The sequence below is a fragment of the Aythya fuligula genome, chromosome 12 (assembly GCF_009819795.1).
Source record: "Aythya fuligula isolate bAytFul2 chromosome 12, bAytFul2.pri, whole genome shotgun sequence".
NCBI classification, from domain to species: domain Eukaryota; kingdom Metazoa; phylum Chordata; class Aves; order Anseriformes; family Anatidae; genus Aythya; species Aythya fuligula.
This window is the reverse complement of record NC_045570.1, coordinates 11618724-11643605: the sequence shown is the minus strand read 5'-3', so window position 1 is coordinate 11643605 and position 24882 is coordinate 11618724. Positions and strand designations below refer to the sequence as shown.

The window sequence follows — 24882 nt, the reverse complement described above, 5'->3', positions numbered from 1 at the left end:
GTACAGGCTCAGTCTTTTTAAACCAAATAATAATACAAACATTCTTTGTTTACTCTGGTTCTCATGCAGCCTATAACAAGTGCACATCCAGTAGGAATACAAGATGAAATTCACATGATTCTCTTTAAAAATATTAAATTATCTTAAGTAATTTCCTTCTCAAGAACTCTTTAAATACATTCATAGATCAATTTTTACTGTGAACATTATTATTATGTAATTGATGTACCATGTTTAACACTTACAGTACAATTGTACATACATACATGTATATCATTGACTTACCTGCCTACACTGACGCACTCCCATACTGTGTTTTCCTGAACCTTCAAGAGAAACGTATTTTGTGGCTAACACACTGGGCTGAGGATCAGAAGATCTTGTTGCAGCTCAAAGGACTGATGAGTTTCTGCTTACTTTAGGCATAGTACTTCCTTTCTAGATAGCTGTCAAAAATATATACAACAAAATATTCTCTTTTCCTCACATTTTCTGTCTCAGTGTAATTCTACGTTCTCCAGAAGAAAAAGCATTTCTGTGTTTCTTGGCCCATCTAGTAACTTTTATTCTCTCCTGCAGCATAAATAATGATAATGCTGTCTCATCAGGACACTCAGCCACATCCCTTAGTTTCCCAGTCAGAAATGACCAGATTAGGCCTTTTCATTATGCAAATGCTATTCATGAAGAACTCTTGGGGTTTTATTCATGCCTAGCTTGGTATTGCACAAAATTTAAACTAATTCACTGGAGCTCTAGTAGCAGAAACAGCATCTGAAACTTCTCATGTCTTTTTTCCTTCAACATGAGGTTTATCATGGCTGGAGAGGACCAGCAGTGCTGGGTCAGTGCAGGTGCCCAGCATGGCCACAATCCCACCTCCAGCAGTGGTGGTAAGGACATACATGGGGAAAAATGAGGAGGGTGCAAGCCTATGGTACCTTTCTTGGCTCTTACTCTTCAACTCTTGTAACTTAAAGCGAATTCCTGAACCATGTGTGGTTTATATGCATTTAGTAATCCTCAAATTACCTTTTCAAACAGTGATCTGTCCAGTGACTCCTCCTGCTTTTTTTTTTTTTTTTTTAAACTTCAACATCTTCCAGATACTTCAGGAATCTCTGCAAGTCTACTAATTAGTAAAAAAAAAAATTAAAAAAATAAAAAAATAAAAAAATTTTGCTGTGAATCTGCCTCCTGCCTGCCCCACATGAGGTCTCCAAAGTTCTGTGGATTGTGCCCCCTTCTCTAGGTGTTTTTGGGTTGTTGTCCTGTTGAGAGATTTCTTGAAACAGCAAAAATCCCATGGCTTGCTGTAGCTGAGCAAACCAAGCTACCAGGGCAACTATGAGAAGTTCCCATGACAGTGTTCCCACATCGCCCAATTGAGGAATTCAGGAAAATATTGTTACCAGTAGCTGGCCTCAAGGACAAGGTCTATGTGACTGCTAATCACAAGGGGGTTGTTTTCTTGCAGGTGGGGTTGTTTTCTTGTAGCTGTTTGTCTGAGTGCTTTTGACCAATAATCTTGTGTGAAACACTGTCCACCCCTGTTAAGTTCTCTATAAAAGTTAGGCTATTCGGGCAATAAAATGGAGCATGATCTGACTCTACTGGTGTCTGTCGTGCTTTCAGCCGTGCTTCCTGCAACATTGTCCGACCCTGCTCCCACCCAGCTGTCAAGGCGCACTCCTCATGGCTCCCATCCGGGCTGGTGCCTGCCTCCCTCAGCCAGGGTTACAGCACAGCAACGCTTACAAGTTACCTCAATGGTGTTGGTTTTAGCACCTGCCATTTTTTGTGGAAGAGGGGCTTCAAGCTAAGCATTTGTACATTTAAAAGGAAAACATTCAGTGAGCAGACTGCCTCACAGACTTGTACACATACAGGGTCTGCCAGGCAGCCAGTCACCCTCACAACCGTTTCATCTCCAAAATGCAGCCAGAGTCTGTTCCCTTGCATTTATTTGTACCTGTGACTGTGCCCTCTGCCCTGCTGAGGGGAGAATCGCCATCAAAGCTGCGTCACTGCCTTTATCCTACGGTTGGCTGTGGACATCAGGGATTATGTCAGGCAGCAGTTGTTTTCACGCTCCACGAACTCTGATTATCAGGTAATAATTCTGGTATCCAGCTTGATTCACCGGCAAGTCACGGCTAAGAACTCCTCCTGAGCGTTTTACTCGGTCGGTAATTTCACCGCCGGTCAGCAAACAGCGCAGAGAGAGGAGAGCCCGCCCAGCCGGGCCCTCGGGGCTCGCCATTTCCTCTCAGGAGCGCCCGCCGCCAGGTGGCGCCGCGAGCCCGCCTTGCACGCGCCCGCCTTGCACGCGCCCGCCTTGCACGCGCCCGCCTTGCACGCGCCCGCCTTGCACGCGCCCGCCTTGCACGCGCCCGCCTTGCACGCGCCCGCCTTGCACGCGCCCGCCTTGCACGCGCCCGCCTTGCACGCGCCCCTTTTTCTGCAAACATGTCTGACAGTTACGAGTTGAGTCCTGTCTGCTACCTCAGAGCCTGCGGAAGTGCTGTTTCTGCAGCCATCTTCACGTCCTCCCACAATAAAGAGCTGTTTCACAAGCCTGAAGTCACCACTGCTGGAGTATTGTTTTATTACACACAAACAGTACGACAGTCTTTTTGCTCTTCTGCTTTGTGTTATGAGGTAAAATTTCTGGGGGTAGAAGTCTACAGGAGTAACAGATAACAACGTAAGCCGCCCCGCAATACCACTAGGATCATGCAGGATGTCACTTCACACATACCTCTTAACAAAGTGTGAGGAGCTGAGATGCAGGAACTGTTACAGAGCTAAAGGAAAGTTTTAAAAGCTTTTGTGAAAATATTTTAACTCCCTCTGGTGGGCTACTTGTGGCAGTGCTTTGTAATGGTGATCCAAGAACATAGCACCACTGTACTGTTCACAGTATGAATGTAAAGTTCCAATCTAAGCAGACATTGTTAACCTTATGAAGGAGTTCTTGGTGTGTCATATCAGTAATAACAAGGCTGCTGATGCTGCCAATTCATTGACTGGCAGCAAACATGCGCAGTAGGAGTTGCATGCTCAGACTTTCTTGTCACTGTATGAGCACAACAGTTATCTTATTTCTCCCTTCCATGCTTGTGTCTTACCTTTATTAGAGGTGTTTGGAACAACAGCCACAGCATGCTACTCTACTAAGAGAGAGGAGTAAGAGGGGTAGAGAATTAAAGGATAAGCAACTCATTCACAAGCAGTCACATTGTTCTCTTGTCAGACTTCTGTTAGAGTGATGGAGATTTAAGACTGAAATAGAGTTAAGACTGAAATAAACCATCACTTGAAGGTACCAAAAATACATTGCTGCAAGTAATGCCAATCTTGAGCTTCACATAGTTTTCCAAACTTTCCAGAGCTCAATACATCACTGTCAGTCCAGGAATATTCCTGCTTTTTGAACAGCTGTCTGTGCAGAGCTTTCATGGCTTCTGGACAAAATCAATACAGACCTACCAAGAGTGGCAAACTTTACATAATAGTATTAAAACATCTGCATCTTGCTCAGACACATTAACATAAAACCTGAAAAAATTTATAGCCATAGATTACTCTATTCTTTGAACATACTTCTAGCTTATAGCAGACCCAGCCCAAGGCAATGACATGCCCAACAAGCTGGTGCACTCGACTTTAGAGAACCTTACACACAATAAGAAAAATGTTACTGGGTCTGTGTTTTAAAGATACAGAAAAGTGAAGAAGTTCTACTCATCCATCATATCTTTTATTTCCTAATATCATGTGATCATCTTTAAGGAAGTTGACGGATAAGAAGTGATGAACATACCAGCTGCACTTTACAGATCAACAACCACAAAAATAGAAAGCAACTATACAATCTCTGGGTTTCACAACTAGTTTTCATTGGTAACACTTGACGCAACAGGATTAACTGCAACAAGTGAAGAAGCTACGTCGGTAAAGTGCTATTTTTGTTAAAAGTGGCTAAAAAAGCACAACTACAACAGACTTAAGTATTCGGTCGTTAGATTGTCGATGTCCTCAGAATCTTTCACTTCAGGCTCTGTGTTTTTTGATGAAATTGATGAGCCCATTTGTTGAGCTATCATGAGATGTCACTGGAGCATCTGACTCCAGTTCAGGCTCAATTTTCTTGGCAAGTTGTTTTCCAAGCTCAACTCTGCATTTAAAGAAGTATGAGAACAAAAAAAGCAGTATTAGTACTAATTTAAGGTATGTTAAGAATAGGTGCCAGTAAAAAGTAACATGACAGTTAACATTATGGCTGACCAAATTAGTTATTGTAGTGTCATTCACAAACTAGGATTCTCACAAGTACAACTGCCTAGCTGAACAAACAGCTCAATTTACACAAGATCTCTAATGAGAAAGCTTTGTTTTATGTACTCTTTCTGCACTGTAACTCCCTTTCAGTACTCATTTATGCTATGCAGCCTGCTGCAGAGCAGAAGGCATTCAGCATGCTCCTGATTCACCATTAAATACAGTATCAATCAAAACACTGACTTGCAGCACCACGACAATGAATAAAAACAGCCAAGCTCTGGGACTGAAAGCTTTCTTCAGCACTACAGAGGGCTATCCAGACACAAACCACCAAGAGATATATTCCAACAGCTGCAAGAAACTAAACTGGTTCTACAGCATATTCTGCTTGCCCTCCCCACATTCCATATTTAGGTTTGGATTCCATTCTAGATTTTCATGTGCTACAGAAAGAGCTGTATTTGTATCCCACTCGTTTTTCAGATTTTATAACAGATAGTTACAGCTTTAATCAGACAGTCTTCCATTTCCAGTTTCTGCTTCACTGTTTTAGGTAAAAAAAAAAACAAACTGCTGTGGTAACATAGCTCTAACAATATATTCAGAAGATCTCTCATTCAGTTTTTATGAAGGGAGCTTAGTGTAAATTAGTATTCTAAGCCTTCATAGAAAACATGGTCTTTGAAATAACCCCTGCTGTGACACAGGCAGGTTTCACCTAAAAAAAAGTTACCCTTTTCCCAGTTCTTTCTTGGGAAAGTTTTCCACACAATATGTTCTACAGTTAATCACTACAGATTAAAGAATTATTATCTCCTGAAAAAGTCTTTTATTTTTAAAGAAACTAAAGTAACAAACTCCTTATTAAGCAGCTGCTTTATATATGGAGCTCTACCACAAGTGTAGGCAGAGGTGCAGCCTGCATTAGGCTAGGGACTCCTATGCAAGATTGGCAGATGCCTTCATGTAGCTCCAGCACAAGAAAAATTCAGGTGGTTAGTCTTAACTAGCAGGTACCACTCAGCTGCCTACCACATGTTTCTGGAGATGCTTTCACCCCCCCCCCCCCCCATTACAAGGTAAATTCTCCCCTTATACTTGTCAAAGCACGCATTCAGCCTGATTGACTATGTTCTCATTATTACAGTGCTGAGCCTGCTCAGCTATCTTTTCTGCATTCAGTTTGTTGGTTTTTATACTGAAAAAGCAAAGGTCCACTAGCTGGAGTTGTATGTAGGGTCATTATGCATGGCTGAAGATACATGGTGGATAGGATACATGGTGGTTTATTCTCAGAATATCTGGTTCCTAATTAAAACTATCCCATAATCATTTAAGTATTCCACTATTTTTCATTGTCTTCTCTAAATCATGACACATTAAGGTAAACCACAGTTGGTAAGTATACCAGAAACAGATCAAGGAGACTTACCCCCACTGGTCATAGCTGTTAATATCCCAGACAACTCCCTGAACAAATATCTTGTGTTCATACATGGCTAAAACAGGAAAATAAATTATTTATCAATAAGCTTCATCATAAAGTCTTACTAAGCATTCACAGTTGAAAGGTCTTTTACTTACCGATGATTGCTCCCAAAGTGAATGGGTTGAGTTTTGTAAACATGATGGAGTTGGTTGGGCGATTGCCTTCAAAGACCTTTGAAAAACAAGAGGTACATTGTAGTATAGTGCATACTAACAGGTTTCTGATGCAAGTTGCACGTTTTCCTGACAGCCCACATTCGATTATTTGTATTAGCAGCAAAACAGTAATCCTGAAAGCTTTAAAGGCTAACAGTTTCAACCATATAATTTTCTGTAAAAATTCTGTATTATTTTTGTAGCCTATTACAAACAATGGCAAAACATTATCTCCAAGCACTGCTACTCCCACCACGGCCATGTGAAGTTGTGAAACAAAGCTGCGGCAATGAACACACAACTCTACCTGAAATGCCTCAAAAACCTTCAGATCATTATATTTAATGGTAGTGCCATTTACAGACTGCTCCACTGTACCTGGCAAGGTAGAGCCTTTAATAAATATGACTCTCACTGTTGTCAAGACAATAGCACTTAATAGCCACCGGAGGGCACTGCTGCCATTAAAGAGCCATCAAGCAGCATACCAAGGCAGCGCCCTCACAACAGCAATACTACTAATCAGATGAAAACTGGCAAATTACAGAGCCTGATTACCTTGTGGGGAAGAAGCTTCTCCAGAGCATCCCCACTCAGTCCTGCTGCTTGCAGTTCCTTACGAGCTTCATCAGCAGTCTTTCCTTTCATCAAGGCCTCAGTCTGAGCAAGGAAGTTGGCCAAAAGGATCTAGCAGGCAGAAGACAAACAAGTACTTCATTAGCTCAAAAAAAAAAAAAAAAAAATACTCAGTGCCTGCAAGCACACTGAGAAGTCTTATTTTTAGCACTGAATATGGCAATAAATTATGCTATACCTTTGTGTATAATGCCTGCTATTGCTTTTTACCTTGGAGTGGCGAGACACTTGATTACTACTTAATAGTGTGTGCATCCAAAAACATACAGGATTGCTCTGAGAAATCTTGCCCATTAGAACTGACAAACCTAGTAAGATCAAAGGAGCTGGGATTTCATGTCCCTTTCAACCAGTGTCTATTCCACACCATAGTATTAACATAGAATGCCAGCTGCTTTTTCACCAAGAATAGTCAAAGTTGGACGATATGTACTCTATCAATGAAAGTTCTCACAGTACACCACACAGCAATCCCTACCAATACAGAAGTTTAGTTTCCTATTCCTTGACTAATATTAACATGCAAGTTGATGGGTATTTTTTATCCTACTAGTTTTACTGAAGATAAACATTTATGCTCCCTACAAACCATAAAATGGTCTCTCCTACACTATCATTGTTTAAAGACCATACTTGTCTGACAGAAGAAAATTGCTGGTACACAATGCAACAAGAAAATATGGGTGTCCTGATAAAGAACTCATTACCTTGTGATGCAAACCGTTTCTGACTGGATGCTGAGTCTGGACTGGGATCAGAAAGTCACAGGGAATCATGCGAGTCCCTGCAAGAAGAGTCACATTAATAGCCTTACAACATTAAAGATAAAAAAAAAAAAAAAAAAACTTATTCTTGTCCCACTTAGAGTTATTGGAAGAGTTAGCCACTTTAACAATTTAAAAAAAATTATATGAACTAGGGGAAGTGACTATACGGTTCAGTTTCAATTCTAGTTGACGCTCCTTATTGTAGATGTGAGACCTGCATCTGTAGCCTTGTAAAGGCACAAATTAAGGGCACTACAGTCATGTCACACTAGCCTAGACTAGAGCCCAGCCTCTAGATCAGTGTCATCTTAGCACCCCTGCAGCTTTATGGTCAGAATTTAACTCCAAAACGGCGGATCGTAAGGTAAAGTCCTAGTTTACCTTGATGAATGAGCTGGTAAAAAGCATGCTGCCCATTGGTGCCTGGCTCTCCCCACACAATAGGGCCAGTACTGTAGTCCACACGAGAACCTTTCTTGGTAATGTACTTGCCATTAGACTCCATGTCACCCTAAAAGGGAAGAGTAGTTATCATTTTTCTTGCAGAACCATCACTATCAGTACAAAGTTCCATATATACTTCAACTCTATTAAGTGCTGCTTTTTTATAGAAATTCCATAAATACCAGGGTTACAGCTGCTTAATTTATGGGCGCAAACTTAACTGAGATCTGAGGGAATAAGGAACAAATCTCTAAATTAATCAAACAAATAAGACAAGAGCAATCTTGGCACCGTTATTTGTTCTTGATTACATCAATTTACATGATTACAGTTATAACCTAAAAACATATGTCCTGGATCTAGATCCAGGACAAAAGCACACTTACATCGTTGCTTCTTGAAATCTTCTACTCTGGTTGGGTCTTACCTGCTGGAAGTAGGCAGCAAAGCGGTGCATGTATTGGTCATAGGGCAGAAGTGCATGGGTTTCACATCCGAAGCAGTTTATATACCAGACCCCCAGCATTGCCAACAGAACAGGCACATTCTTCTCCAGTGGAGCCGTATGGAAGTGGTTATCCTTTTTAACAAATGAAAAAATTACAGTTCTCAAATTAATTGTCACCCCTCCCAAATCCTAAGTGTTTTTGTGTTTTTTTTTTTTAAGCTGCTGTTTTAACCTAGAGACGTCCCCAAGACAGTCATTTTAGAAGCACTGAGAAAGCATCGGGAGATGAACTTTAGAAACCAGTCTGCCTTCACTTATCTTATCAACTTAAGAGAAGCAAATCTGAAATAGGCATCCCACACTCACCATCCAGTGGGCTCCAGCAAGCAGACTCTCAAAGTTGTCAAAACCTAACAATGAAAAAAAAAGTCAATTTACATTTACTATTGTAACTTAAACTTGATTTTTCTGGTAGAGAATTTTCCTTTACGCAGAAAGGCTCCCAACCACTAATTGAGTTTAAAATTGTACTTTAACTTCTCCCAGAGTTTACATCCCATAGGACAGATATTAGTTATGATTAAAGCTTGGACTTCAGAGCAAGCCCAATTTCATGGAACATACTTCAAAACTTTTGCCTAAACTCCCTATTCAGACAAAATGAGCAACTGGAAGGAAAACAAAGACATTAAAGCCAGAATTGGTATTATTAAAGGCTACGCAATTTTCTTGCTTATTAACCACACTGGGCAAAGCTTCCCCAAAAATCAGGACAAGGCTACTAAAGCAGGAATTTCTGCATTGGTCTAAGGATAAACTGTAGTAAAGGTTGTTTTGAAAGGTTCTCCTAGAAAATTCACCTGATTTTGTTTGCTCTATTAATAGGGGATTTAATCATCATTTATTTTCACAGAGTTTTTAAACTAATGCCATCCTTTCGCACGAAACCATTAATCCTGATTGTCATACAGAAAAACAGGAGATTGAAGTGAAGTATCTGGCAGTCAAAGCAGAAGCTCTAACTATGGTCAGAAGCCAGCTCTGGCAGATAAAGGATCTAAGGACAAGCAGTGGAGATAGCCAACACAAGATCTAACAGCAGAGTTAGACAGTTTACTGTAGACGAAACAGTGTCTGACTGAAGTTTATTTTGCTGTTCAAATTGGTTTTTCCACACAACTGCTATTCATATCATTCTAAGAACACCATAACCAATGTTTTTCTTCTAACATCAGTCTATGGTAATTCTATCTTTTATTTAGAAAATATGTAACTTTATGGTTCAAGACTAACTATTGGAAATGATTGATGAGGGAACAAATGCAAGACTGCTGAACAGCATGTTCACCAAGAAACAGTTCCTAGAGCTCTTTCACATCCACTGTGTGCTCTCCACATGCATTTGAGACCTGCAGAGATGCCCATGGTGCCCCTGTAGCAGTACAGATAGGTGGGGATCAATTTAGAGGGTCTTTATCTTTGTTCCACAAAGAATTACAAATAGAAACAGCACTCGTATGCCATCAGGCTTCATAATCTAGGAGAATAAGTACTGGTGCTTATGATGTGATAGAAGGGATTTTTTTTTTTTATGCTAAACAACTCAAGCAGAATTGGAGATAAGATTTGACACACAGAAGTTACATAACTCAATACTCTACTCTTAAGTAGTTGATGCATGTCAGTTGTAAAAATCTAGTTTTCAAGACTGATGTGACTTTACATAAGCCAAGCACTTTTGGCAATGCAAGCAAATAGATGTAATTTGACTACTTGTACCTACATGAGTAACTTTGCAAACTACATTTATAGTACTGAAGCTTTGACATTTCCATCACATTTGATTTTAGCAGAAGCTCAGAGAAGAAGTTGGGTAAAACAATATTTGTCCCAGAACTGATCCACAATCCAGTATTGTTAAAATATTCCACAGATGTACTCCCAAAATAGGTTCTTATTAATGTATCATGGGAATACATACCAATATGCAGGGCAATGGAGAGACCAATGGCTGACCACAGAGAATAGCGACCACCAACCCACTGAAAAAAAGATTAGTTGAGACAATAGAAGTGTAAAGGTTTTAAATTTAAGCTTATCTAAACTATTAGGAAATAGCAGCATGCGTTTAGACTATTTTCAGCAAAAGATTATTTTTGGGGGCAATTCACTACAAATCACATGGCATGGCCAAGGGGACCTGTACCTTACAGTAGCCCCAACAAATCCTTAAGTATGCATTTCTTTAAGGAGTTGAAGTTTTCCATCTGGTCTAGAGGCTATGATTTATATAACATCTGTTGAAATAGCTCTCTTGATAATGACTGCAGTTCATTCTCAAATACTAGATTCACAGCTTGTGTTAATTGCTTTCCTAGTACTGATCTGTAAGAGAAGCCTGAGTCAGCAAGATCGTAACATTACGTAGGAAAAGGTAACGCTCTAGTTAAGTTCTAAATGGTAGCTTTGAAGTGTAGTTTGTCAGGCAGAGTCAATGCGACAGAAACCAGCCTGTTTCTGATTTTAAGTAGATAAGTAGAAAGGCCAAGGCTAAATGCACTACTTAAAATATGCATCTGCTATAAAACATCAAGTTAGACTCCAGTTTCTGATGTTTGACCTTTACAGACGTAGGTTATATACAGTAGACCCCAACAGTCAAATGTCACAGCTTATAATAACTACTTACATAGAGGAATAAGCTAAGACTTCTATCTCCTATTACCCAGCAGATGATTAGTCAGCCAAGAATACAGAAGGCTCTTCTTCAGACCTTCATCTACAGCAGGATTTGAATTGAATGGACAAGATACAAGACTGCTTTACTTGCCTGTCACACTCAGTTTACTTTTAGGCATAATTTTTCAAACGTTTCAGTACTGAGAATACAGCTACTATTTTTTTTAGTTTTGTTTTGGTTATTATTTAGTTTGCTGACATCTAATTAACACTTTCTGAAATAAATTCTAATGGTTAGCATCTACTGCACAACATTAGACATTTACTTACATCCCAAAATTCAAACATGTTCTCAGGGTCAATTCCAAAGTCTTTAACTTTAGGCTAGAATTAAAAAAAAAAAAAAAAAAAAACCACGTGGAAGAGAAGACAAACATTGTTAAAAACCTTGATGTCTAGCAAATAAAAAGCACAGGTTTTACACCTATTAAATACACAATTGCCCAATTACACCTATTTTAAGAATACATAGCATCCATCAGAAAATACACTATACTTTTATTTCCAAATATCACTATTGCCATTCAGCAGTCTTGAATTCAATGACATAACTCATTCTATCAGAGTGACAGTATAGTTAGGAGTTGAACTGATACTGTTTACATTCAACATGCCCAGAATATTACAACGGAGCTTCACACCAGTTTACCTGGCAGCTTCGATTGTTGCTGGGTCTTCTATTGCTGGGCCTTTTTTAATTGCTGCAGCTCCCCCCTCCTTCTATTTTGGGTGAAATACCGCATCAAGGTACATTATGCTTATCGTATGCAAGAAATTACTCACAAACTATTTGCATCACTTCAGCACTTATCTTAGTATTTTGATTAACATTTATTTATAGAATTGCATTCACACACACTTAAACAATAACAGGCACCCTTCATTAATAACAGGATAGGTATTACAAGCACGACATCTTGATTTCAGATTTATAAAGCTCCAGCAGAAAACACATCTATAACGGTGCTTTGGAAGGATTCATTTTATGTTCTGTAGAACATATATGCATCCGTCCAATAGGAAAGCTAATTATTAGTATACAAATAATGGCATCTTAAAGGCTTCCTTACAGGAAGGTACAGTAAGACCATCTTCAAAGTACATAGAAGAAAATTTAAATAAAGTTCTTATACTTACACCATTGGTAGACAAGGCAACAAAGTGCTTGGCCACAGCTGAAGGCTTAATAAAAATGAACAATGTCAGATCTAGAATTCTAATTGTTTTTGTTATAAATGATAGCAAATCAGGTTTATTTTTAAACAAAATATTGTTGACTATCATTAGTTATTTGCATGTTTATCAACTTGAAATCAACTTAATCACATACAGTGTAAGATTTGGCAGAATGCCTATCTGAAGATAATGTTCTGACAATATTTTCATGAAGGCCTCCCTCTGGAGGTAGTCACTACCTTGAGCAGCACTCAGTTTCCTTAAGAGTACGTTACCATTTTGGTATATCACTAATACCATTTTTGGGCAGATGGAGTTTGTTGTGCAAGTGTTGCCCTTCCTGCTACAGTAGCAAGATCAGGACAACTGCAACTACTGATAAATCTAAAGCTACAGATTTAGACTTGGGTCTTTTGTTAAGTGTTCAGGCAAAGATGAATTGTCTTTAACTAATGTAATGGGAGACTTCAATGCCCTGCTCTCGAATTAAGTACAGTTACCCTCACTGGAACATGTTACAGACTACATTAACCACCTGAGCAGGCAGTACTGCTTTTCTTACAAGAAATTGAACAGAATAAGCCAAAAACAAGGCTTCTGTTCATAGCACAACCATCTGCTACAGAAATCTGATTTTACTGCTTTTATCTTATTTTACTGCTTCAATCATAACTTCATTGCTAGTTTTGAAAGACTTTCCAAGAACTGAAAGGTAATGACATGTAGAGACTATATTCTTTCTGTGTCAGTGGTTCCACCAAACCATTAGCTAGCTCTAAGGCAGATGCAACTGTGTATTACTTTAGAGGCAGGATTTGAGGGAAAACCAACCATAACCACTGTCTATAACTTGTTTTGTTACTTTGTTCAGACATAGCAGCCTGTATCATGATGCACTTCAGTGTTGTGCACAGCATTTGCTGTGCTACACAGCTTATGCTTGGGCAGCTATTGGCCCCGATCCAAAGCATGCTTAAAATGACTGGGGAGAAACTGCACAATGAAAATCTGTTGCATTCTGTTACGTAATCTAAGCACATTAGACTTACATCATTAGCAGCATGTAGGAACCACTCTTTGGCCGTTTCTGCATTGGTGATCGTTTCTTGGGTGGTGAAAGTCTGTACATCAGAAAACAGAGAAGTATAAGACACTGTACTTCAAATTGAAACAAGTTCAGGCTGCTAAAACATTTTTTCAGATAACCAGATCAGAGTAATTCTAGAGGTTCGTAAGACAGCTGCTACCACATTTCAGAAAAAAACTAGCAAGCTTACCAATCCAAGTCAGCAGTTTGCTGGAATTGGAGTAGTTACTCCCTATTTCCTTCCCACCTCCAAACTGTTACACAAAACCTTGAGACTGAAGTTATTTTCCCTGTACTTCTACTAAATATGAAGTTATATCACTCAATTAGGAAGTAGCTAATTGAGCTTCAAAACAGGACAACCCAGCTGGACTGTCCTCTTGTTCTATTATTCCTTCTTTTCCATGCAACACCACTCATTTTTGCTAAGACTCTGCAAAAACTATTTTGCTGATTAGAGAAAATATCTTCCTGCTTCATGAAGTGTGCAAAGAAGTTCAGTCATGCAGTTCTGCAAAGATCTACAACCATTCTGATTTACTCAACCATCAAAATTCTGCTTTAAGGGGGAACACTACATTCAACCTACTCTCATCCATCTCCAGAAGTATTTCATTATGAAACAAGCCTGTTAGGGAAAACAAAAAAATACCATTCATCTTCTTCCAAATAAATCCAATTATCTAACTACAGCTTGGCAAATAGAAACTGAAGTGTTACTCTTTCAATCTTGCAGTCTTCTGAGCCTTTGAACCATGATGCTTGACCTCAATTATTCAAAATGACCATTAGTATTACTTTGCAAAGCTTACTTATTATTCCAGAAGTTGCTCAGCTACAGTATTGCCAAAATAAGATAATGAGCACCACAGTAGAGCATGGTCAGCATTACACACATGTTCATTTATTGCAGATTCTGTCATCAACAGTAAAAAGGTCCTACTGTGCTTTACAAATGAAGGCAATCCACATTATGTAATGATGAATTGTCTTCAGTTTCCTCTGATAAGGCAGAAGCCAGTATGTTCTAGTCAGCATACCTCAGAGGAATTTGGCTACTAGCAATTAAGTTTATGAAGTTATAAAATAAGCTTGCTAACAAGGTGAGATTTACAAAGGTAGCTATTAAGTCCATATTCAGAAATAAAGTGCCGTCTTAAAAACAGGTGAAGGCAGGCTGCTGGTAGTTTAAGTAAAGAAGCTTAATATTTATAATGTTCAAGGTACTCAGCCTTCAAGTTAGAGAATGAGCTTTCGCTACTACCCTGAAACAGAATGAAGATTCCCAAACTACACTGATGTGAAACATCAATGCAAAAAAACACTATCGACACTGTCCTTCATAAGCAATATGAAAAGACCAGAAGTAAAAGTAAGGAATGAGATGAGTTCTTGAATTTCCAAGAAATATAAAAATGGGATCACACATTCCACCCACGAAGTATAGTAACAAAACTTGTTAATAATTTAAATTTGTGTTGGCTAAGAAATGCCCAAAACAACATCAAATTGCTCTTGTGTATTACTTCTCAAGAATAAGTCATTTTTTGTGCTTGACTTCTAGATCCTTAAACATTTCAGTAGCAATATACACTTGTATTTCAAGTTTAGGATTAATCAGAACAGATTTTCTGTTTTTTGAACTAGTGTACACCAGAAGTCCTTAATCTAGAACTTCCTGTGGACTGAAGTCTTGACTGAATCTTTGACCACTTGAAGTATGTCACACCAGTGACCTTATTAGACATACCTTTGATGCAATGATGAAGAGTGTAGTGTCCGGTTTAAGCTCAGCCAGGGTTTTGGCTATATGAGTACCATCAATGTTAGACACAAACCAAACACGTGGGCCTCCCTTGGAATATGGTTTCAGGGCTTCAGTTACCATCAGAGGCCCCTGAAGAAAACCAACAGTTAGGTTTTATCTTCATTGCAGACATGTACACACAGATGTAAAATGTACAGAAGTCAGCTGCTTACCAAGTCAGAGCCACCAATCCCGATATTGACCACATCAGTAATAGTCTTCCCAGTGTAACCTTTCCATTCACCACCACGGACTCTCTGGCAGGAAAAGAAACCAAGTATTTTATGCTATGTATATGCTGAAGTTAATAACTCTAACCCTGGAAGTAGGCTGTATTTTCAAGCGCTACTGCAGAGCATCTCCAAAAAAAAAAAATAAAAAAAATTAAAGTTTCTAGACCTTAAAGCCAATACTCAAAACTACCTTGCTGGGTAGACACTTCGTTAATGCTTACTTCTTTAAGTGTTAGAAATTGAATGCACATATTTAAAACAAACTGCAAAAATCAGTTTAGTCTTCTTACATGTGGGCTGCTAAAGCATTTGCAACAGGTGAACATAAGGACAATAGAAGTCAAGCTAGACATGAAAGAGTCTTAGGCATTGAATTATTTGCACAAGACATTTAAACAGATGCCTACATTAAAGATGTACAGAACCAATAAACATTAATGATATTTGAAGATTACTGTATTTAACTAGGGAACAAAAAGCTTTGTGTTGTTGAAACAGTAGAATCATAAATGTATCTGACCTAAAGACAGTGGATCTTAAAAAAAAACTACTTAAGCAGACCACAGTCAAATTAAAAGTGAGCTGGGAACTTCTTCCCTCTCTCCTTCTGATTTTACAAGAATTTTAAGAAGCAGTTTCTATGTGAGAGTCAAGTAGTAAGAAAGACGTTAAGAAGAAATAAAGCCATATTTGAATGGGGTACCTCATGTTTTACAAGACTTCAAACTTCTGAAATAAATACTACTGAAGGAGTAAGATCTGGAGAGCCCATTAAAGAAAAGCCCACCTACAAACTGACATGCAAGAAAGTCACGCTTAAAACAGCTCTAACTCCATGCTTGAGCCAGTACTGTTATAAACCTAACTCAACAAGTGGAGAATAGCTTGTGTGAACCAGTCTATAATCAGTGCTTCACAACATGCCTGTGAGAGAACCTGGTTGACTATAATACAAACATGAAAGGTTATAGTGATATACTATACCTGGCAGAAGTGTTTCATTTTGTCCAACACTTTGTTTACTTCTGGAACAACATCTTTCCCATCCACAAGTATTGGCACATTGGAACGATTTCTCAGAGCGATATGAAGCACAGCTCGGTTCTAAAACAAGAGGAAGAAGGAAAAACATGAGTTATTTGTGACTTGCACTTCACCCAGAAAGTAGTACAATCTTAAGAGCTGTTAATAATCCTTCAGATTAACTGGAACTGCTTTCAACTGCTGTCTGCTGTTAAACAAAAATTTTCTAAATTTTGGTAGACAGTAAAGACTGCCCCCATAACGAGTGGTCAGATATGTGCTACTTTATACACTGTCTTTGCACCATATTAGCCTACAAGTTCTAACTCATCAGGACAAACACCTGGCAGTATCATGCTTGGGTGAACTACAAATAATTTCCACCTAAGAACAAACTGAGCAGTCAATGCCTGCAGTATTAAACACAGACAAGTCTTAAATATTTAGGACATGGCTAAAAAGTTTTCCAAATCTGAACAAGAGTAGTAGACAAGTCAGTTCTTGCTATTAAGCAGCTTCCTTCTGTCTTACTGCTCTACATTTATTCTATTAACACTGTTTGACAGCATTCTGTTTAACTTCTCATGGCCATTTCATACTGTCCACATGCTCCAGAGTCCATTCAACTTAATTTTCTATCTTGCATTAATAGAAAATGGATTAAACCAAATCTCATTCCAGGTCTTATTACTGTAAATGAGAAGCAGGCCAATAATGAAAGATCAGTCATCATGAAGGTAACTGCTAAATAAAGTTGCCATGTTGAGACTATATGGAAGTTGGGAGCTAGCAGCAGAAGCCAAACACACCAGACAGTTTAATATTGTGTTCAAGTGCTATCAAGGAAGAGTATATTCCTTTAAAAGGACTTCAACCATTATATTTGATCTTAGGTTAAAAAAAATGAAGAATAACTCCATAACATATGATCAGAGATAGGCTAACCTTGTGATAATCTGTGTTACAAGAGGCTATTGAAAAGCAGTATCTGAAAACCAGAACCAGACAGATGTTAAACTTACCCACATTTCCCCCTGCTCCCTTTTTTCCCCCCCTCACTGTCTAAAACTGTGTATTGAAGGCATTAATATAAGAGGAAAAGAAATGATTCTCCAGTGAAGCTTCCTGGTTTAGTCTGTTCATTCCTACAAACATGCAGTATTTACAAGCAACACAACATTCAGCCACTGAGTGATTTTTAAGTAAACTGCTTATGCAAGAACTAAATCAGTTAACCAAATCAGAGCAAATATTGATTTCTGCAAATTTACCTCAAATGTACTTAAATATTTAAGGTAGACCAGTAAACCATGTTACACTGATTTTCCAGTTTTCAACCTACTTTAAATTTAAAAAAATAAGGTGCAACTGGTTCCTTTGTATGTTCTAGAGACGATTTAACTATCATTACAACCCTCAAATCTACAGAGAGGAATATACTCAGTCTTACCAAAATACATGGCTAGTTTTTCAAGATGGCTTATACTCTCTACTACAAGAAGTGCCCAAAGATAAGTAGCATCAACAATCCAAAGCAGAAAGTCTTACACAACCCTTGCTAACACATTATATGCAGATTACTAAGCTTTATGAACACTCGTTAGGCAAAAGCTGCTAAGGCATACATGGAATGAAATACTCTGCTCTATGCCCTTTTCAAGACTTAACTCATCTTCCTCTCTACAGAAGAGTGCAGAAGAGAAAGGAAAAAATACACCACCAACTCATCTAAAAACAATTTTTGTTGGAGACGAGACTGAATAGCTTTATTCACATTTTCTTCTTTGCAAGAGAGCTTAGAATTTCTTATGTAAGGAATCAAACGAGTTAAAACCACATTCAGCATTTCAGAGTAGCAATTAAAGTTTTTCAAAACTTCTCTTACAGAGATGCATTAACATCCATAATATAAGCACAACTGAAAGGTAAGAACTATATACAGAAATAGCCTTACCTCAGTGAAGTTGATCTTCTCTCCACTGAACATTCGCTCTCTGGCACTTTCCACACCCCTTGACTTTGCCTGAGAAATGTAAAAATAGATTTCTCTTAAAAATAGTACGTCAACATGTACTACAAAGGTCCAGCTACACTAAGGAGAGTACGCAGTTAGCACAAGAGAGCAAACTAAAAATTAGATGAAAAACACACCATAAACTAGTTTTAAAATGTATAGAAGTTCATGCTTATTTTATAGGAAGTATTTTTATTCCCTTAAAAAATGCTACATGGTACCATGTACTAAAAGATCAAGATGTAGTGAGTAGTCTTTATTACTCAGTTTCATCTTGACAGACTGCTAAAGAAATAATTTATATTCCTTTGCAGCTTAGGGTTTTTTTTTGTTTGTTTGTTTTTAAACAGAATAGCAGCAAAAGTAGTTTCAATTCAGCTGTTTTTGGAAGCTTTAAAAAAAAAAAATCTATTCCATCTTAGCCTTTGGCTGAACCAATAGTTAAGAAAGGGTTGTAATTATGGACACCACGCTAAACTGAAGTTAATGACACAAGCTTCTTAAAATACATTCAAGTGCAAATGAATCTCAAAACTAAGACTACGTGACACGAAACAATGTATTTCCATTTGAGGTTTAAAAAATATCAGCTTCTCTTTCAACTTGGTATTCATCTCTTATTTTACTGCAAATCTCAGTAATGGTCCCATATGCCAGCTGGTTTGTCACAGACATGTCTTGACAGACAAATCAGAGCTCAAGAGAGATCTGGGAATTAAAAATGGCTCTGCTCCTTGTGGCCAAAGGAAAATGCAAGACTTACAACAATGCCTTACTAGGCTTGAAACCATGTGACCTTGAACTTTGATCATCTCTTGAATTGAGAGTTAAATGTGTATAATGATAGAATGAGTTACAGTTTAAAGTTAACTTCTATAACACTGAACTAATAAAACAAAGTTTTCTTTAGTTACCAGTTCCACCAGCATTTTCATTACTTCTTCTGTAACAAGGTTCTTCGAATAATCCAGTAAGATATCCCCATGATCAGTATTCAGAGTCAAGCTGCCAAAACAAATAAGTTGCTTAATTAAACCTTCTTAGAAAGAGTTTTAAGCAAGACAATGACAACTCTACAAATAGTAAGTAATTAGAAACCTAGTTAGGCTAAGTTAATATAGACAACCTGAGGGACTAATGGGCCTCCACAAATTTTATAAAACTATTTACTAGGTAGTATACCATTTTAACTTGACTACTGTTTTCAAAAAGCTCAATTGTAGTGTTCATTTTCTGCTTGTGAAAGTCCAAATACAAATACAAGTATATTTAATGCACAGCCACATGATCACGTTCCACTTTCAACTGAGCCACTAGCAGTCTCTAGCAACTATTTTTTCCTATTAAATCATAGGTACAAAGCTATGACCATCTTTTGCAGCGAAGAAAATTATACTGTCTTCCTACAGTTCATTTTAGCAAATTTAGCCTTTTTTTTTTTATATGTCAGCCCAAACAAAACTCATTTACAAGTCTATACAACTTCATGTACAGAAATACTGTCAAGTAAGATGCAGAATTACTTCCTATTTGTGCACTGCATAGTCTCACTTTGCTTACCTGTTGTATTTACTAGCCTTGTATCAAAATGCAAATTTCTACAGTTGCTCTATTGTCTTATACAGCAGTTTTACACCCATTTCTCCTTTGCACTAATTAACAACCTAACATACACATTTACTTTAAATTCAAGAGTCAGTCCTGTAAGTCTTTCAGTAGACTTTATTAAGTCTACTGTACAAGTGCCTTCATTATAAGTTACTGTCATGTTTGCTCCACATGCTCAAGCCACAGGAAATTGCATGCATCTAAATTCAGTGTTTCCGTGTTGCTCATTATCTGCCCTGCCTCTAGTTTCTCAATATTTGGCCACAAATATTATTACTTGTTTTTTACTGCAAAGATATACTATGGACTTGGCAGGGATGAAACATAGCATTGTTGCTATCCTAAACAGATATAACATGACAGATAATGCAAAATTGGAAGAATGGGACTGAACCTGCCACAACAGTAATGACCAGCAAGGTCTAGACACTTTGGTGGTTTCAATTTTTGGGAAAAAAAGACAGTTCAAGACCAGAAAACTGGTTTTAAAACAGAAGCAACTAAATAAGGAAAGACGTGTAACTTCAAGCACAGGCTAAAGAGAACATTTATCAAAAAACAAGGCAAGCAAGGGAAAACAGTATTAATACTGTTAATCATCCTTTTCTTCAGGAGGGTGCAAGAAGCAATCCTGAAACCCCAACCACATAGTGTAAGAATACCTGGAACATAACTAGCTAAGAAAAAGACTTACCTCTCACCTACCAAACTTGCTCTTTATTGATAGAGTACAGAAAAGGAATAAATCCTGCAAGTCTATTTAAAATTACATGGGGTATGTTTACAGATAGGACTAGGTTTTCAACACTTCATTAAGGGCACTGCAAGACCATTATGATGAGATCTCTCTCTCTATATATATATACATATCTCATGATAATGATGATTCTTCAGTACTACAGCTTAATCATAGAAAGATAGCCTTAGTGTTCTTCATGAAGATAAAATCCTTAAAATCTTCTCTTTATGAGATATTTTATTTTTACTTTTTTGATTTTTACTTACGTAAATAAAAATCCAACCTCACTAGACTCAGATATACCCCATGAATTTCTGGCTGGATTCAAATCACCACTGAGCTGAAGAAACTGCAGGAAGATGGCATTGCAAGACACCATAAAAAAAAAAAAAAAGAGCAATGGCTAACAGTGAATACAAGAGATCTGATTTCTCATTTCCCACACGTGAGGTACAACACAAGCATAGAGCCTAACCCCATCCTGAACCCATACTCCAAGGGTTCCACCCCTTCTTTAAACAGAAGCACAGGAACGTGCAGCTCAATTGCATTCTGCTACAGTACCCATTCTGCAATGCGGCATCCAGCAGTAGCACTACCCAGGTGGAACAGAGGACTTGTCACGTAAGCCACATCCACACTTAAGTGATGCAGCCTTTCAAAGTGAAGTGAAAGGCCCACTGTTCCTACCAGACTGTATATTTGGGCAGCAGATAAATTCAAAAACATGCTGTACATACTTGACCCTGCTCCAAACCAGGAGAAGAGGCTATGCAAGTTTTCGTCAATGGAGACAAGACAGGAGAAAAGTCTTCTATCCATACTCAGTAAGCCACAGCCGGTGAGCAAAAGGTTCTTACAGTAAGATTTAATAGATACTTAGTCTCTGAGGTATTCAGATAAAAAACTGATTCTAAAATTTCTACAGCACAAGTGTCACGAAGCACTTTTAGTTAAATGTATTTTTTTCCTTAGAAGAGAATCAATGATTTTATGATAATACCCAAGAGATCTGAAGCATCTTCATGAAGAGGATTTTCACATGAGGGAAGAGGTGCAAGATAAGCAGAGGACCTTGTGGCCAAACCTCTGGGACTGGCTTTCAACACGTTAACTACAAGCCAGAGCCGCCGGATGGTGGCAAAGTGGTAATCACTGAGGAGTACAAAAGCTGATTTATCAAACTAAACCTGGCTGTCAGTTTTGCCTATTTGGGTATGACAGAATTCTTGGGGTAGTCAATAATGTTGGTTTATCAGGAAACAGGACAAAAATCATGAAGAGAAATGTCATTAATACAGATTAATGATTCTTGAACAACTCAACCATTTCCTGTCCTTACAGTTTGCACAAGAGAACGTTAAGACAAGCAGCTACTTGAAGTGGGTACCCTCAGTAAAGAGCATTCCACAAGAAAAATACCAATTAGATAAACACATTCTGGGAGACACACAACTTCCAGCACAGAGAAAACATGCCACACATGAGTATATGTGCTTGAAACATGAGTTGCCAAATACCTTATCCTCATTTAACGGTGCACAGCAATGGTCAGTGTAACTCCCTTAGTCTATTACATATTCACAAGAACTTAAATACAAACTATTTGAAACTGAGCTCACATTTTACAGTTAAAGTAGCTTGCATAATAAAGTGACAGCCACTAAGACTAATATTCAGTGCTATTCTCAATAGTAGCACTTACTCAAGCCATTCAGGAAGAGTCTTGTACAAAGCACCTCAGTTACACTTTTGGATTTACTCAGTCTGCTTCAACTTTCCTTTGTTACAAGGATGTTAACAAATTCAGTCTTTTGAAATGTACTGGAGATAAGGAAGCTCGTAACCAGAACCTTTTTTCTGCTAGAGACAGGAAATTTAGCTTAGAGATAGCAATATGGTTTTTACAGTTAACAAAGGTTCTGTTTGAAGAGCCAGATGAAGTTAATGCTTCAAAAACTGAGCATACCTCTCACATCAATGCAAAATGAAGCTAGCTGTTGTATGCTGGTATACAGAACTTCGTATGTGATGTTGCACTACCATTCAGGCAGTATCAAATGAGTTCAACAGGAGAAAAGTCACTTTACCAGTGAGAACTTTGACACATGCAACAGGAAAGATAGATCTTTCTTGAAGAAGTTGGCCATGTGTATATTACCCAGGCTCACTGTAAAACTCAAATCAGTGATGTACCTACACACTAATGGACCTTCCAGATTGCTGGTGGCGCCCAGCAGCATAACCACACGTGACTTCTCAGCAGTCTCCTGAGCACAGGAGACAGCAGCCCAGTTTTATGGGATGAGAACATTGCACATTATCACGCTGTTTCCACGTCTTACTTCCTTCTCTAGAAAAAAGCCCTCGCAACGTGTCTGCTGCAGTACGTGTAGCAGGGGAGGGCTGAACGCCCCACACGCGCCACTGCGGGGCAGGGGCCGACAGGTGGGGGCACAGGGGCGGCCGGGGGCGCTGCTCTTATCGCGGGGCCAGGCATCTTATCGCGGGGAGAGTCAGCTCCTCATGACTAAGCAGGCGGCAGGCCCCAGAATGCCGCTGTGCCGCCGCAGCCCGGCGCTGTGCCGCCCGGCACGTCCCAGCCGCAAGGAGGAGTCAAGGACGAGCACACGCGGGGCCGCCGTGCCCGAGGCTGCCGGGGGAGCTCCCCCCTGCCCGGGGGGGCCGCTGCTCGCCCTCCTGCCCGCCCGGCACCGCCGGGAGGCCCCGAGCTTTGAGGCTCGGCCTCGGCCGCCTTCCCCGGGGCGCTCGAGGCGAGGCGAGCAGCGGCAGGCGTGTGGGGGTTTACGGGGGTGCCTCCTGCCGGCGGGCCCTCTGCCAGCCCCGAGGCTCCCCAGCCTCACCTGAACTTCTGGAAACGCTCCTTGTCGCCCTCGAAGAGCTGCCGCAGGACGAGCTTGGAGGCGTTCGCCTTGTGCCACTCGAGCAGCTTCTTGAAATGGGGGTCGGCGGACAGCGCCATGTTAGCGGCCGGGCAGTGCTGAAGCGGCTCACGCTGGGGCGCGGAAGCGAGCAGGGCGAGCGGGGATGGGGCGGCCGCCCCCGGTTTTATAGCAGCGAAGCTCGGCCTCCTGCCCGCGGCTCCGCCCCGCCACCAGCCTCCTTCCCTTCGGCGGGATGAGCTCCCTCACGGCCGGGAGAGGCGCTCGCTGAGGGGTGGCGGCGTGTGGGGGCCGCGGGGACCCCCGTTCCGAGCCCCCCCAAGATGCTGCGCAACGCGCTGCCCCCGCCCCGGGGCACCTGCGTGAGGCAGCGGGGGCCGGTGGGCTCGGTGCCGGTGTGCTGGGAAGGGACCGGGCTGGAAATGCTCCGGCTTCCAGGCTGCTGCCGCTAAGGGCCGTGTCGAGCCCGGTCCCCCCAGCCCCACTGAGGGGTGTGGGGCGCTGCTCGCACCGGGGGCTCGGCGCCAGCCCCGAAACCGGCCTTAGGCGTGGAAATCCCCGAGGAGCTGAGAGCAGCATCTCCAGCTCGCTGCCTCGGATGGCCCCTGTACGCTGTGCTGGGTGCTGGGGCTTTGGCTCCGGCAGCCTTGGCCTCCCCCAGGCCCTTACATAAGGAGCTCGGCGGCTGGGCCCTGGGTGCCCGCCTGGCTCTGGGGCGCGGCCGCCGCCTCCTCAAGGCAGGCCGGGGCAGGCGGGCGAGCAGCTGCTCGGTTCTTCAAGGAAAAAAACGGGCTGTTCTGGGCACAGAGCAAACCCTGCTGAAACAGGGGCGTGTGTCGGCTTTTGGGGATTATGCGCTTGAGGCTTAGGTGGATAAATCCTTGTGAAGTCATATTTTAAGCACCTAAGCCCCTTTATGGATCTGGGCCTAAATCAGCCACAGAACATGAATTTGACTCAGATCACTAAAATCACAGCCAAGCCCTAAGCAACAGAATCTACATCATTTTCCTTACTGAAAATCCCCAAACATTCCTAATTGAACCTAGTTATGTTACCAAATGCATACTTCAGTGACAATAAACTGTACAACAAACATCCTGCTTTACCTCACAGCACTCTTTCTAAGGTTTGTTTGTTTTTCAAACAAAAGTGTTTAACAAGCCAAAGAATTATTTTTCTTCAGCATAATAAATCTTAAACACTTACAAAGTTTTCATTTCTTTGGCAGTTTTGGTGGTCACTTACCCCTGCCTGTCACAGGTTTGTGTAACTTCTCCAAGGCAACGTGGGTTCAGCAGTGCTGCCTAACCATCCATCATTGACT

The 24882-nt window shown here is 40.2% G+C and overlaps 1 protein-coding gene across 1 annotated transcript; it reads right to left on the bottom strand.

Annotated features, from left to right (window-relative positions):
- Positions 1-2584: 2584 nt before the first annotated feature.
- Positions 2585-23719, bottom strand: GPI (glucose-6-phosphate isomerase). Its single transcript, XM_032195495.1, has 18 exons — positions 23517-23719; positions 19220-19310; positions 18246-18314; positions 16253-16372; positions 15209-15292; positions 14979-15125; positions 13191-13262; positions 12103-12147; positions 11236-11289; positions 10208-10268; positions 8593-8636; positions 8206-8358; positions 7716-7845; positions 7275-7351; positions 6490-6618; positions 5872-5947; positions 5720-5786; positions 2585-4180 (listed from the first exon to the last, which is right to left on the bottom strand). The coding sequence occupies exons 1-18, from the start codon at positions 23633-23635 to the stop codon at positions 4057-4059; spliced, it is 1662 nt and encodes a 553-aa protein (XP_032051386.1). The 5' UTR covers positions 23636-23719; the 3' UTR covers positions 2585-4056.
- Between the last annotated feature and the right edge of the window lie 1163 nt (positions 23720-24882).